The sequence below is a fragment of the Synchiropus splendidus genome, chromosome 2 (genome assembly GCF_027744825.2).
Source record: "Synchiropus splendidus isolate RoL2022-P1 chromosome 2, RoL_Sspl_1.0, whole genome shotgun sequence".
In the NCBI taxonomy this organism is placed as follows: Eukaryota; Metazoa; Chordata; class Actinopteri; order Syngnathiformes; family Callionymidae; genus Synchiropus; species Synchiropus splendidus.
The window spans coordinates 19513002-19528270 of NC_071335.1; the positions used below are offsets into that span (position 1 = coordinate 19513002).

Here is a 15269-nt window from a genome sequence, read left to right on the forward strand (position 1 = left end):
TATCAGCCATAAAAGCATTTCCTGCATGTAACTGAAGTTCTGTGGATATGTGCAAAGTCCTTCTACGGTCTTCACAATTGGTTACACCCTGAGGGCATTCCTTGTACTTGAGAGCTGATGTTTACTGGTTTGCCCGATAACATGCCCCAGCCACCCACTCCTCCCCTTTTGAAACACAGCAGCAGAATGGTATGCTGGCACTGTTACAGGGCTTCCCACGTACTCATACAACTAATGAGCTTAGCAATTGGTCACCCAGACAAAGTCAGTTTAGATGAGATCCTTTACAGAATGGCCCTCCCGACCGATGCTCTGAAACCGTCCTGCTGTGCACTTGGAGGTGCAACCCCAGAAGCACTCTTGAGTACTGAGCGAGCCAAGAGAGTCGGAAGACATATCCCTGAGATTTGCCTGAGCGATGGTAGAAGTCAAAGATGAGGAGACTACTTGACAAATGTCCACCATGGGCGCCCCCCTGAAAAGGGCAGCCAAGATGGTTCTCCTGGTGTGGGCAGTCAGTCCTTCTGCCGCTTCCCAGTATCACTGTATGCCTCAGCGATGGGCTCCCGCATCCAATAAGCAGGAGGTTGAGCTGTCACTGTTTTCCCTCTGAAGATGCCAACATAGCTTACAAACCTACTCTCAGATCACCAAATAGCTCTTGTGTGATCTACCTAGAAGCTTTGTGCCCGCACTGGGCTTAACAGATGTAAATCCTCCTTATGTTGATGAGGTGGTGATGAAAAAGGTTCTCAACGTGATGACCCTTGAACGTCTTGGCCTTTGCTGTCCTTGGAACCTCCATAGCCTTCCCGGCTATCTAGGCCCTGGAGAGAAAGCCCTCTGTCCTCCAGAGGAAGAGCGCCGCTCACGGGGCAAGAGTTACACTCCTCCATATGATCGCGATATAATGATACAACGGTGATACAAGTTACAACTTGGGGCTTTGAAATTAGGACACTGTTTGCGGCGTGATCGAATCTCACCATTGCGCGAAGAATAAAGGATGCTTCACCAGAGACACCATATTGACGATATTGAATGTTGGACATTCATCATGTATCGTATATTCTCTCTTATTTAAAGTTACTGTTGTATGCTTGTTTTGTTGGTTTAATTCCACCTTGATCCTGTATTATGCATTCAATATATCCCGGGATTGATATATATATATATATACACACTCTGGCCTGGATATTACCACTCTGATTTACTACTTTATCTTAATTTGTGTATGTTGCGTTATGTTGAGAAATTATACAAATAAATAATAATGATATTGTGAAAATCATTTTTGACTGGAAATGTAAAGAGAAAAATGTTGCGATTGAGATTTCAATTGGGAAAAAAAGGATTTGCTTTGTCGGTCAGAGAAACGTTCACGTTTTCATGTTTGACCTCATTTTTTTTGGTCTTTTTTATTGCTGCCCCGGCCTAGATGAGAGAAACCATGTGGTTGCTTATATATGTGTAAAAGGATGGAAAAGAACCTTTTTCAAATACCTTTCATTGTTAACCTTAAATATTAAACATGTTTTTTTAGCCACAATTTCCCCTTTAAAATGCAAATAGCTTGTTTTTCTACCCACTATGTTAAATACATTCTTTGCTGTGAAATGCCTGTCCCTTAGATACCAGAACCCACAAGATGACCACCTTCATGTGGTGTAAATCCTTGGTTCAGTTTCAAGCTCTAACTATGAAAAGCAATACCAGCAGACACAACCACAGCGGCAGTGGAAGCGATACCATGCTATCGACTGTGACCAACTCAAAAATTGGTGAGCAGCAGGAAGCGTTGTAGCCTGCATGAGTCACGCAACCACCAAACAGTCACTATGTATGTAGCATTTTAAAAATAGCACTAACATACTTATATGTTATATGTTATTATATCATACTTACACATACTTCTTCGGCGAATGGATAATAAATACATGAGGAGAACAAATTGGGGAGATGCTTTCTCTTTCACCCCAGTAGATAATTATGATTGTTTAACTTAGTTTTGGGGCCAAAAGGGCGTATGTTACTGTTGTCAATCACTGGTTACAGTAGATAATACCTAGGCAAGTATTTACCAAGTGAGAACTCTGCCTTTCCTCAGGCCTGTGTTTGGTTACCTTATTGATGACGGTGAATCTCAGCACAGCGTAGTTAGAATCCGCACCGACGACTGACTTGGCATCAATGGTTACCGTAACATCAGTGCCAGGCACTGTGTTTATACCTGGAGTGATAGTCAAACTAGAGTTGGTGTATTTTCCAGAGGTCAAGGTGAGCCTGTTAAGAGAATACAGATACTTATTGAGTTGAAACCCTCTGGATTCGGTTTACTCCAGTGTGTAGTTAGTTACCTGTTTGGTTTTGTCATTGGGTAGTCTTTGTCGTTTTGTGCGTTAATAATGAATTCGCCGCTCAGACCCTGAGTGATCACACTGAATGGGATTGTGAAGGTCTTTCCTGGTTCCATGGTGCCCGTCACAGCGGCCTTAAGAGGAAAGACAATGGGTTTAAATTTGGTCAAATCTTAAATGTTACAGACTTTGAACTGCATACCTCAATGTTGACTTTGGAAACGGACATCTGTGTGGTCGACTGTCTCTCGTACTCGCTGCCTGACACTTTGTCTGTCCCTTGGTGCACAATGACAAACTCCCCAGATGGGATGGCCTTCAGTGTCACCAGAACTGCTCCGTTGCCCATGTCGGTGGTCTCACCATAGGTAATACTCTCAGAGGCAGACATGGCAACTACACCAACTTTTCCTATTTCCAACGATGATGGACCTTTTTTGCCCATAACATTGAGCATAATAGTGGCAGGCTGACCTGTGGACGTCAAGTACAGTGGATTACTGGCCAAACACACGAAAAATGCTTAATAAAAAAACATAATCCTTTTCAGAGCCCACTTTTCTGCTCCCAAATCTTTGTATTTAAAGAGCAGGGATTGTGATATTCGTCTCTACAAAGTCCATGAATTTATTCCCAACAGAAATTCTCTGACCTTTTGACTAATCAGAGTTCAGTTTGCCAACACTGGAACTGAGTGCAGCCGAATGGTAGCGTCATTATTTTTTTCCTCCTCTCATTGGTTGATCAGTGTAAACCTGCACATTCAAACTTAATAAGGTATTTGCTTGTCTGTTGCTTCTCCAGACAATAATATGGTTTAGATTCATACCAATGTCTCGAGAAGAAGAAACTCAAAATATTTCTTCTGAGAAGCTGGGAAAGCATTATGGCAATGAGTGGTCCTCAGAAAAATAGAGATACAAACATGTGTGTGTGTTTTTCACGTTGAAGGTGGTACTTCTAAGTTTGTTTGAATGAACTTGATGGCTCCTTTCTGTTATGAGGATAAAAACAAACTATGGACAGAAGTCGTACAGTACAGTAGAAGTACATTGGACCAACAAATAGATATGCAGGATAACTGTGTTACAGTCCCTTTTCCCTCTGATCTGAAATTACAGATTAATATCTACGGGCTGACAATGTGCATTTGACTATTCCTGCATCATGAAGCACTGAGATATCACTGTACAAGTGGCTTCTCAGCATTGAATTTTACCTGCAAAGGGTTGCCCACTGATAACTGCATATCCTGGGTGGGGTCCATCGAATTTCTCCACAAAGTCATAGATAAAGGTGATTGTACTCTGCCCTGGAACACACCAAACATCAAAATGAGTCACTTATTTATCATGTCATCCCATTGTGTGTGTGTGTGTGTGTGTGTGTGTGTGTGTGTATATATATACACAACATATATATATGTGTACGGCTGGTTAGAGTTGATCTGCAGTTTCGACTTTCCAGAAGCTTTGTCAGGATTCAGAATAATTCTCCTCAGATTTCCAGTCGACTTAATGGTTCCCAGCTTTCCAGTGGCCTCAGTGCTGGTCTGGCTCACACCTGGGATTTATTCAAGTGTCAGTGACATGTGAGAGTTTGAGGTCATTGAGGGCGTAACCCTGTTTACCTGAAGGGTTAGTCAGCGTAAAACTGATCGCTGTTCCAGTGATGTATATGGTGACCTTGCTCAGGGACCCATCCAACATGAAGGAAAACGTCTCTGCTTTTCCAGGATTCCTTGCTCTTTGCAGGACTGTCACCTGGTGGAGAGGAGGGTCATATGATTCATTGATTCAAGCGTCTCGTGGTTCATCAGATCTGTGAGTTTTACCAATGCTGAAGTGGAAGTATCTAGGATGATATCAGTCGCCTGAGGCAGCTCTCTCTTCGACACCTCAATAGCTTGTCCTCCCGACGCCAGAGCCAGGACCTTGTAATCATTCAAAGAAGCGGTATAGACCGCTCTGCGACGTCTGCTTAAAACTCCAGTCATTAGGAAAGACACCTGTGAGGAGAATTCATGTTTTTAGTGGGCTCATGCACATGAATCCAAATAGAGCAAATCTGCCGTGGACTTGGTGTCCTTAAGTTCGACATCCTTCGCAGGAGCATCGGTGAAAACAAATACGTGAGAGGAAGCAGGTGTGCCTGTCAGTGTCATCTGGAAAACAAAAGCATTCACATTCTGAAGATACTGTAACAACACAGTTTTAAAACAAACACCGTGTTTTACCTGTAAACCGGAGTAAGCCATCTCTGGGCCATCACCACCTCCAGCTGTCATCAACTTGGAAATTTCTGCTTTCATCACATCTGGGTCTGCTGTCCGGATCAGGGGTCCAAAAGCTGCATTTAAAACAAGTACAAGACATCATTGTTTACTCTACACCTACAGTATATGTGTCAGTACTTAAAAATACACTGCAATGAAAGAAAATCATCTATGGTTTCAATACATGACCATTCGTTTACCTTTCAATTACTCTTCCAGGAAATCTCATTGCGGACCATTCATGTTTCTTTCCATTTGAATTACATTAAAATCATACTCACAATCTCACATGACAACTTGAAAAACCGTTTTCATGTGTTCATGACAGCAGTGTCGTAGAAAGCTTGGTTGTCAGCACGGCGCTCATCTTTACTGAGGCCTCCTCGGGGGGCAACGTTGCTGGTCAGGTCTTCGGCACCTCCGTGGCTACATTTGCCTGCACACGATATAAGAGATAAATTAACTTCACATATTTCTTGTTGTGTCAAAATAAATTACAGTAAAAAGAAAATAAAAATAAAAGCTTCTCTCGCTGTACATGTAAACTTTTTTGGACTTCACATGCACAGTAGCAGTCGCCCATAGATATTGTCTGAGGAGCGATAAAAAAATGCATTTTTGTTTTCTGTGTTTAAAATACTATGCATATGGAATATCTAAAATTTCTTACAGAAAATGTAAATATTTATTTTTTATTAATGAACTCATTATTTGATTTAATTCATACCTTGAATGGAGCAAACTTCTTCTCATGTCTGCGTTTCCAACTGAAGAAGTTGCAAGAAACAGGAACCTGACATAAAAGTATACCCCCACCCAGATGAACAACAAGAAAGGGGCGGATAATTCTCGAAGGACAAAATAATATTTGTTTGCATAATAAGGCAAATTTCAATCTGAATGTGTTGGTGTCTGATAAAGCTCTCATATCCCAAGGGGCAACTGACCTTAGTTCACTGTGTGCATAGCAATTGATTTTTTTTGTGGGTGATAATTTAGATGACCTGCTATAACTGCATCTCTTACTTCTTATCAAAAGTATTTATCGATAAACGGTGTTCTCTAAGTATTTAACCTTTCGGGGCGGCACAGTGGCTCAACGGTTAGCACTCTCAGAGGTCAAACAAGACGTTCAACTGTAAACTTCAAAACACAGAATCACAATCTCAGATGTCCACAAACCAAAACGAGGATAAAACCGAATCAAGTGAGCGTTTTTAAGAAGTTTCTCCATCATCTGTGAGAGAGGTTTGATTCATCCTGATAGTTATTTACCAGCACTTTCATCCCCTTCCTGTGTATGCTTTGCTCTTTCATAGTATAGTGTTTTGCATTTCAGAAGTATTAAAATAAGAATCACTTCAAGATCTTCAATGCAATTTCTTGCAGTACAGTCGAGACGCTACTATATACAGCATATATATCGTAGGCAATACAGTAGATTTGATGCTTCTTCATGGACATGGATCCTAACACTGGAAACATGTATTCTCAACCAGGAAGGATGCATCTTCTGCCAGATAGTCAGCAAGTACAGATGCAGTCCTTCAGCAGTTGGATACACTCTGTAGAATTCTTATTCTTATTCTTATTCTGTAAATCCTTTCAACTGATCCTGAAACATTATGACACACTTGGCCACTGACTTCACAGCAATAGCATAGTAAAGTCTTCACTAACTCCAGTTTTATACTGTGAATTTATACATTGCAACTCAAAATGCTTTACAATTCATACATAAATGCAACTGTGAAAGTGTTCTCAACATAAAAACAATCAACCCAATGTTAATGACCTGATAATTATTTTAAGTTTCAGTCCACAAATTTAAGATTAACATTGTTGGAACAAACAAAGCCAAATGTTTTCAAAAGGAAGTGTTGTTTTTCCCCCAAGAATTGGTCCTCACAAGAACACACAGCTTTGTCTCACCATCTTTGTGGGCACCACTCATTGACATAACCATAACCATAACCTCGCCCTAAACCTAACCATCCAAAATAAATGTCTAAACTTAGACAGGACAAACGTAAGCCTCATTATAATGACTCAGTTATATGATGGCAACCTGAGGGTGAAGCCTCTCACTAGGACCTCACTAGGATAAATATGCTTAAACACACACACACACACACACACACAAGGAACAGAGGAAGAGTAATATTCATAACTTGGGTGTGCTAGGTGGGTGTGAAAGAAGAATGACATTTTTAGTGCAGTTTCACAATAATGTAGATAATAGAGTCATAAAGCAGATCGAAAGCAAATTAAAAAAAAAAAAAAAAGAGGGGAAAGTTATAATTTAAGAAGGTTAATGACAGTAGAAAACGATTTTCTGGGAGAATCAAACTGTTATTCAGCTAAAAGTAAGGTCAAAAAGATTAGTTGATGCTGATGTTTAAAACAAATTGGCAATATCCTCATGCTTATAAAGGGAGGTGTGTCTTCCATTGCATCACTTAAACCTGCATTGTTGAGCTGGATGATGACATGCAACTGACCTCTGACCAAATTTGATCAGCTGGTTGGTTGAGCAACCGGGGTGGAGTAGGTTTCAATGGGGGAGAAATGACACATTTACAATCAAACATAGAATACTGAAGTCAAAATGCACATATAAGTTCATTTTGCTCAATCTTTCACACAAGCATGTGAAGCAAAACAAAAAAGGATAGTAGCTTTTCATTAAATTCATTCATTCATTCATTTATGAATTCCCTCTCTAGGGTTGAACCATGAAATGCCCAAAAAGCAGAGGGTTTGTCCCTGGCATACATTGTCAAAATATAATAACAGGACTGCTCCTCCACCACAGATTGGAACACGTTCAGAGGCAGCCGCAAACAACAACACCGTTGATCTCCAGGAGTACACATGGACCGTCACAGCCAACATCCGGAAGTGCACTGATGACGTGACAGTCGCCAAAACCATCTGAGCAGCTGGTCATGCATCACATCAAGACCTCCCTCCCTCCTGCACTGGATCCATACCAGTTTGCATATCGGTCCAACAGCAGCTCATCCTCAAGCTGGTCCAGTTGGGACTTGACCCCTCCCTCTGCAACTGGCTACTGGACTTCCTCATGGGCAGACCACAGGTGATTCGGGTTGGCGGGAATACCTCCGGGTCCATCACGATGAACACTGGAGCTCCTCAGGGATGTGTTCTGAGTCCTCTCCTTATTCAATCTGCTAACATATGATTGTGCACCTGTGTTTAACACAAAGCTCTTCATCAAGTTTGCAGATGACACGACCGTGGTGGGCCTCATCAATAACGACGACGAGTCAAACTACCGGAGTGAGGTGAGCCGCCTGGTCCAGTGGTGTGATGACAACAGTCTTCGCCTGAACGTGGAGAAGACCAAGGAGGTTGTGGTGGACTTCAGGAGACGACCCACCCTGCATCCTCCGCTTCTCATCGCTGGTGCCGCTGTGGAGCAGGTTACCAGCAGCAAGTTCCTGGGTGTTCACATCTCCAAGGACCTGACCTGGAACACCAACACTACAGCACTGGCCAAGAAAGCCCAGCAGCGCCTGTATTTCCTCCAGAAGCTGAAGAGAGTTCCATGCCCCATCTTCTACAGAGGTAGAAGGTGCACATGATTGAGTGCACATGACAGTGTTCTAACCAGCTGCTTCACAGTGTGCTTCGTTTCATGTACCATTGCCTGCCGTAAGACACCGCCTCTTCACCCTGCTGCCATCAGGGCAAAGGTTCCGGAGTCACCGTGCACAAACTAGCAGACTGAAAGACAGCTTGCCATGACAGTTGCCATGTGTCCTGCTGTGTCTATTATTATGATATTATTTATTATTTGTTCCTGTCTGTTGATTTTTATATGTCATGCCGTCCGGGTCTGAGAGAACAGATATTTCATCCATGCTATATGTCTTGTACTGTAGCATGTTTGACAATAAAGCTGACTTGACCTACCTACCTACCATTTACAAGACGTGAGAATAAATTTCTACGGAGCCCATAAGGGGACATGATCAAAAAAAAAGAAACGAGTATTGTGAGAAATCGCAAAAGTATCTTGCAAAAGTATTGCGAGATCTCGCAAAAGTATTGCGATAAAATGGGATTGGTGCTGTACTTCTGCAAAGTGAATGCAAAAACTGGAGCCCAGTGGCCTATGCTTCCAGATCGATGACGCAAGCAGAATGCAGATTGACAAATCAAAAAAAAGAGTGTCAGGGACTTGTGTTTGGACTGGAAAGATTTTACTATTACATCTATGGCTTGCCGACCTTCACTGTGGAGACAGATCATCCACCTCTTGTTGCAATAATGAAAAAAAATCGGAAGAATCCAGCGCACGATGATGAAGCTGCAGAGATATGATTCCGATCTGGTGCATACATCAAGTAAATATTTGATACTTGCTGATGCACTGTCAAGAGCCTCCACAGGAGAAAGTTCAAGTACTTCAGAAGAGGATGTGCAAGTACGTGTGAAGATGATTTCAGAGACACTCCCTGTGTCTGTTGCCAAATGCACTCAAATAGCTCAAGAAACGGCAAATGACTCAGAACTGCAAGCTGTAATCAATAACATGCATTTTGGACGGCCAGTGGGAACATGTCCACAATTCTTTCACATCAGAGGAGAGCTCAGTGTTGGACTGTTGCTGAAGCGAGACAGGATTGTCATTCCAAAAGCTTTAAGACAAGACATTCTAAAAAGGTTTCATGAAGGTCATCCAGGCATTGAAAAAAGCAAAAGAAGGGCAAGAGACTCTGTATTCTGGCCTGGAATGAACAGACATTGAAGCACGAATCAGTGGATGTGAAACATGTTAAAAGCAAGAACCAATGATTGCACACGGTTTGACAACGGCGCCATGGCAAAAAGTTCGTATGGATTTGTTTCATTTTAAAGGAAAAGAGTATCTTCTTGTCATAGATTATGACACATGTGAAATAAATTTTTGGTAGACATGGAATTCCAAACACAGTTGTGACAGACAATGGCCCTTCTTTCAGTAGCTAAGAGTGGCAGAGATTCTCTGAGCAGTATGATTTCATCCACATCACGTCCAGTCCATTGTGTGCTCAGTCGAATGGAAAGGCAGAGAAAGCAGTAACTGCTAAAAAAATCTGATCAATATCTTGCTTTACTAAGTTATAGAGCATCACCATTAGATTATGGATTATCACCTGCTGAACTGTTGATGAATCGCAAGATGCGTACCACTCTTCCAGCTGTTGAAAAACAATACTAATGTAAAAAAGTTGTGCAAAAGTTGAAGGATCAAAGGATGAGACAGAAATGCTTCGATGACAGATCTGCTAAACAACTTCCTTTACCTGCAAGTCATGACAAAGTATGGATTGAAGATGCGGGTGGCGGATGGAAAACTGAGGCGACTGTACTGGAAGAAGTTGCTCCAAGGTCATTCAATGTTATGACAGAGGAAGGAGAGATTGTGTGAAGGAATCGTCGCTGTCTTCTGAAGATACCAGAATATGTCCCAGAAGTCAAACGACATACTGAAGACACAGAAACAGTTTGCTGCTTATTTGTGTTCAGGAAATAAGAAATGTTTTTGTTGTGTGGCTGGTGATTCAAATGTTACCAAAGTAAAGTAATAATTTTGTTTTTGTTGAAAGAAAGGGAGATGTGACAATCAGTGATGTTTGTAAATGACCACTAGGTGTCAATGTTGTAATGGGTGAAAAAGCAACAACCTGGGACAGAAGAAGAAGAAGAACAGTTGGTAATGACGAACGGGCTGTAAGATGGTATAAATAAACAAAGGTGACAATTATCAAGGTTTGGATGATTCATCAAACAAAACATAGTGGTCTCCAGAAAACAGAAACAATTGCAGCTCCTCGCTCTCCTCAACAGCTCCCAAAAAACAGCACTTTCTCTAACCCCCGAGCGCAGCTCTACCCTCACTCACTTTGAACCATTGAACTCTTAAAGGAACAGTAGCATAAACCCAGAACGTCACAGTCTCGCAAAACATTTTTGCAAGATCTCACAACTTCTATTTTTTTGGTTGCTGTTCTCATGTCCCCTTAGGGGCTCCGTAATTGCTAAACAAGTGATTTTCGCCTCAAAACTTGTGACTGACCTGCTCACCACCAGGTGGCGGTAGACCCATTCTTCAGCCTTAGCTGAGTCTTTATTTTGGATATACAAGGACATTTTTTGAGGGCCGTCCTCAAACATGTGGTTGAACTTGTTCACATAAGTCAGGCCGCCCATAAAGTACTGCTCAGAGACCGATGATACACGGTTCATCTGTTTCATTCATCAGTCACTAACCCTGTGTGTTTCCTTCACTTGTTTCTTTACTGTACGTCACCAGTTGCTTCCGTGTGTGCCTGAATTCTTGCTGCGGGAAGGTTGTAGAGAAGCGACAGAACCGGACTGAGGATTGTTGGGGGCAGGAAAACAATCAGAAAGAAGGCAAGGAGTGTGAAATGAATAACACTGACTTTCTCTTTGGTCTGTAACACAAGGTGAGTGGAATTTCATATACTACTAATACTAATACTACTACCACTACTAATACTTATGACGCATGTTTCTTTTTTGTCATTTTCTGGATGAAGGACATGGAAAGGATATTCATGATTATGGAGGATGCAAAGTATAGGTTGAGGTGGAGGAGGCCGACTTGTGGTGGCAACCCCAGATGGGAAATGCTGAAAAATATTAAACTGGATTGAGTGGGTGGCTTTTGAAGTGAAGCTTCTTTAAGTTGGGAAAGTGAAAGTAGCGAAGTATTTTAATTTAATTAAAATAAAAAATACTTGATACTTGACAAAAATTAGAGTCAGGTCATGTACTAATATTGAAAAAAAGTTTCATACTTTTTTACTGCAGAAATATTGATTTATTGTCATATTGGTACAGTGGATTGCAGTCATTACAAGTGTCACTCAACATATTTTCATTCATTAAAAAATCCTTAATACTAGGTTCAAACAGTGTACAGGTGTATTGAAGTGTAGTGAAGTTGTTAGCGATGTCACACAAAATATTTTGAGTTATTTAAAAAAAAATCCTTCATACTTGACAAAAATCAGACACCATATTCAAGTTCAGCAGATTGTGCACTAATAGTGAGGTTGCTAGTGACAGCGATCCTCTGTACTAAATCAATATAGAAATAGAAAAACATCAGATGTTTGACGTCAACTTCAGTAGCATCCTTCCAGACTCAAAAGTAGGAGGTCAACAGATTTGTTTTATTGTCATTATCCCGGGCTCAGTTTGACCCTGGTAAACATCTGTGTAAGAGACATTCTGTGATGGCAACATCCAGTCTTTGTTCATGTGCTGACAGGACCTTGATATATCAGATGTGTCAGGAGGAGAGTGACGATGGAGGAAAAGTTTCATTTTTCTTTTCAGCCACATCATTGTTCCTGAAATTATCCACACCAGAATATATTAGTCATCATATCATCCATATAGATCAGCATAACATGAAAGACGTAACTCGATCTGATCATAGTTTGAAGAAACATCTGAAAGTTCTCACCTCAATTGACTAAAATCGACACAGAGCCTGAGACTCAGCAACAACCAATAATGCTTTCATGTATAATGTAATATGCAGTGATGTTTGTGTTGAATTGTATGACATCGACAACCGGTGAGACAAAGCAATATTACCTAACATCTGCTGGTATGTACTGTGGCCACAAAAACAGGAATTGACATGTCATAGGTTTGAGAGTGACACAAGATTTCCAAGAATGTCTTCCTTGTTAGGAGCTATTCGTTCATAGAACGTCTGCTATTCACTACTAGTTCTATTTTTGCAGAGTCACTATTGTATGAAAAGCACATCTTTGGCTTGTGCTAGCTCCTAGTGTGAAAATGTGTGCGTGTTATTAACAAACAAGTCGAAACACACGATTGTGTCACAACACCAGTCTGTAATTGTTATCATTTAAGTCTACTGCGTTGATGAATGGCTGCTCTGCGGTATAACTGTCTTAAAAATGCTCAATTACACTTACTCATTTCGACATTGTTGGACAGACTGAAACGACAAGTGAGCCTGTGCGTACACGTCTGTGGTGTTGCACATGGGGCATGTGGCGATACCATCACTGTCCGCTTCATCTGTACTGCTACTACACTCAGTCTACGGATTATTAAGTATCACGACATGAGCACAAGGCAGAGCAGACCTCCACCAAGGAGCTCATTTCTTTTTAAGTCTTTATAAAAAAGTGGCATCACATCAGGAACTCTGTCAATGACTGTGGCAAAAAACAGATGTTGGCTCAAAGAGCAGAGCCTCAGCTATAGCGTAACATTATCCTGATGTAGCGTTCCAGAGTTTTCGAAAGTTAAGTGATTCTGGAGAAGGGTGCAGCCACACGAGGTACTATATAACAGAGATGGGGACTCGAGTCGCACTTAAGTCGCACCTATTGACGGTCAGAGGTTCTGTGTATGGTAAGACCTTTCAGCCGACTGTGACTTGGACTTGCAAAAAATGGCTTGTTCTGCTATGCAGGTCCAAGTCATAAGCCCAACCCATCGTTTTGGACCGTTGTGTTGGAGATATATTGCACCTAAGCATCACAGTGTTAGATAAAGCAGCCTTAATCAAATCATTGACTCTGACTTTATATTTCAGGGCGGCGATGTTGTACAGGACCACCAACCAAAGCACGGCTGGACAGTTGTACTGCCCCCTGCTGCAGCTCATGCAGCAACACTCCCTCAACAACAGCAAAGAGGCCAACTGGGCCATGGTTTGCTTCCATGGTCTGATCTCTGGTTTGGGGATTTTGGAAAATGCCCTAATTCTTTGGGTGGTTGGGTTCCGTCTGCAACGGCGCACGGTAGCCTCAGTATGGGTTTTGAACCTGGCATTGTCTGACTTCCTGGCCACTCTGACTCTTCCCCTCTTCACCATTTACCTCAGCTCCTCTCACAGCTGGGAGCTGGGATATCCACTCTGCAAAATTCAGGCGTCCATCTTTTTCTTAAATATGTTTGTGTCTGCGTTTCTCTTGGCAGCCATTTCCCTGGACCGCTGCCTACTGGTGGTGAAACCGGTGTGGTGTCAAAACCATCGCTCAGTGGCAGGAGCATGGAAAGTGTGCACCGTAGCCTGGTTATGGGCGTTGATTAATATGTTTCCATATTTCCTGTTCCGCGCTGTGACTAAGACAGAAGACAACAGGAAGCTGTGCTATCATAATTTTGCTTTATATGTCTCATCTGAAGCCTCGCTGGAGACAGACTGTGAGGTGAGACAGACAGCGACGGCGGTCTCCAAGCTCTTGCTGGCATTTTTGCTCCCGCTAGTGGTGATAGCAGGGAGTTACATCCAGATTTGCCTTGGACTCAGAAGCAGAAGGAAAAAAAGGGCGGCATCCATCATGACAAAGGCAGAGACAGCATCATCTAAAATGATCAGCATCTTCCGCAAACCTCCAACCACGAATTCACCATCATCCCTGACGCCTACTTCCAGTGCTCCAAGTCAGCTTTCACAGAGCTTCACCAAGATGGTGGCTTTTGTCATTGCGGCTTTTGTGCTCTGCTGGGCTCCCTATCACATCTTTTGCATGATTGAAGTGTCGGCTCAGTACCACAAGCACAGCTTCAAAATAGTGGTCGGTGGCCTTCCATTTGCCACAACGGTTGCCTTCCTAAATCCAGTTTTGAATCCAATCCTTTACGCCTTCAGCTGCCCAGACTTCTGCGTGAGAGTCCGACAAAGTCTCGGAGCAGTTTTTGATGGGCTGGTGGAGGAGAGGGGACCCATCCTGCTAAAACCAGGGAAGAGCAAGCATATTCGGCAAAGGAGCAGCAGAGACGCCGGTACTGCAACAGCCACCTTCCCGAGATGTCTACACTCCCCGCATCCATCACCGAACGCCCAACTAGTCCTGGAGCCCTGTTTTTCGGACTCCACACATGAACGCAAAGAGGAATCTCATGGACAGCCAGACACTGAAAATGTTCATTTGTAATTTTTCTGAAAGGTTCGTGTGAGATAACAGAGCCACATTTCCTGTAACATGATCTTGCACAACAGTGATTTTTTTTCAGCATTTCCTTGAGCAGACAGTCCTTTGTTAAGGAAATGAAAGAAAGCAAATCTTTTCTGAGGTTCCTTCCTGTATGGGTGCTTGAAAAGCCATGATTATTATAGTTTGCATTATTTGCAGTGGATCAAACATGTATCGATAGCCATGTAAAAAAAAAAAGGGACCCTACTGTGGGATTTGTAATCTTGCATGAACTATGATGCAGCTACTCGCCCTCTTTAAAGACATGTCACAACTTACATGACAGGCAAAAAAAAAAAGAGGAATTCTGCTTGCAACAGATATATTTAATGTTGTATGCCGACATATGAAACTTCAGGGTGCCCGTTATAAAACTGTGTAAGAAATATAAGTAAACAGTGACCGCTTTCTTTGAACACAGTAGGTGGCGCTCTTGGTTGAAAAATGATGAGAAAATTGGTAAAAATTTAAATATTGCAGAGCAGAGTGTGTACTGAAAATAACACTGTTTCTTGACGTGTTAAAAGCCCATCACTACCCAGGTGAGATTTGTGGACTATGAATCTGTTGTTTTTTTTAGGGGTTTGACTCTGCTTAAAATAAATAAAATGACAGTAAAAATAAAGGAAT

General features: G+C 42.0%; 2 protein-coding genes across 3 annotated transcripts; one reads left to right on the top strand and one right to left on the bottom strand.

The window, feature by feature from the left end:
• Positions 1–284: 284 nt before the first annotated feature.
• On the bottom strand, positions 285–7767 carry LOC128753510 (hemicentin-2-like). Its single transcript, XM_053855292.1, has 13 exons — positions 7626–7767; positions 5006–5068; positions 4594–4706; positions 4429–4521; positions 4192–4365; positions 3988–4120; positions 3777–3920; positions 3577–3678; positions 2560–2831; positions 2358–2491; positions 2124–2283; positions 412–475; positions 285–367 (listed from the first exon to the last, which is right to left on the bottom strand). The coding sequence occupies exons 1-13, from the start codon at positions 7765–7767 to the stop codon at positions 285–287; spliced, it is 1677 nt and encodes a 558-aa protein (XP_053711267.1).
• A 3118-nt stretch (positions 7768–10885) lies between these two features.
• On the top strand, positions 10886–15269 carry LOC128754410 (prostaglandin D2 receptor 2-like). 2 transcript variants are annotated; one of them, XM_053857011.1, is made up of 3 exons: positions 10886–11111; positions 13253–14240; positions 14315–14515. In XM_053857011.1, the coding sequence occupies exons 2-3, from the start codon at positions 13260–13262 to the stop codon at positions 14363–14365; spliced, it is 1032 nt and encodes a 343-aa protein (XP_053712986.1). In that variant the 5' UTR covers positions 10886–11111; positions 13253–13259; the 3' UTR covers positions 14366–14515. The 2 variants fall into 2 exon arrangements, with proteins under 2 accessions (XP_053712986.1, XP_053712985.1); XM_053857010.1 differs by having other exon boundaries at positions 13253–15269.

Coding starts and splice junctions, on each gene's coding strand:
- LOC128753510 (XM_053855292.1), bottom strand. CDS start 7,767: ATGGACCCGGAGGTATTCCCGCCAACCCGAATCACCTGTGGTCTGCCC. Junction 4,707..5,005: donor TGCCCCCCGAGGAGGCCTCA/GTAAAGATGAGC, acceptor TTTTAAATGCAG/CTTTTGGACCCCTGATCCGG. Junction 4,366..4,428: donor TTAAGGACACCAAGTCCACG/GCAGATTTGCTC, acceptor TTCTCCTCACAG/GTGTCTTTCCTAATGACTGG.
- LOC128754410 (XM_053857010.1), top strand. CDS start 13,260: ATGTTGTACAGGACCACCAACCAAAGCACGGCTGGACAGTTGTACTGC.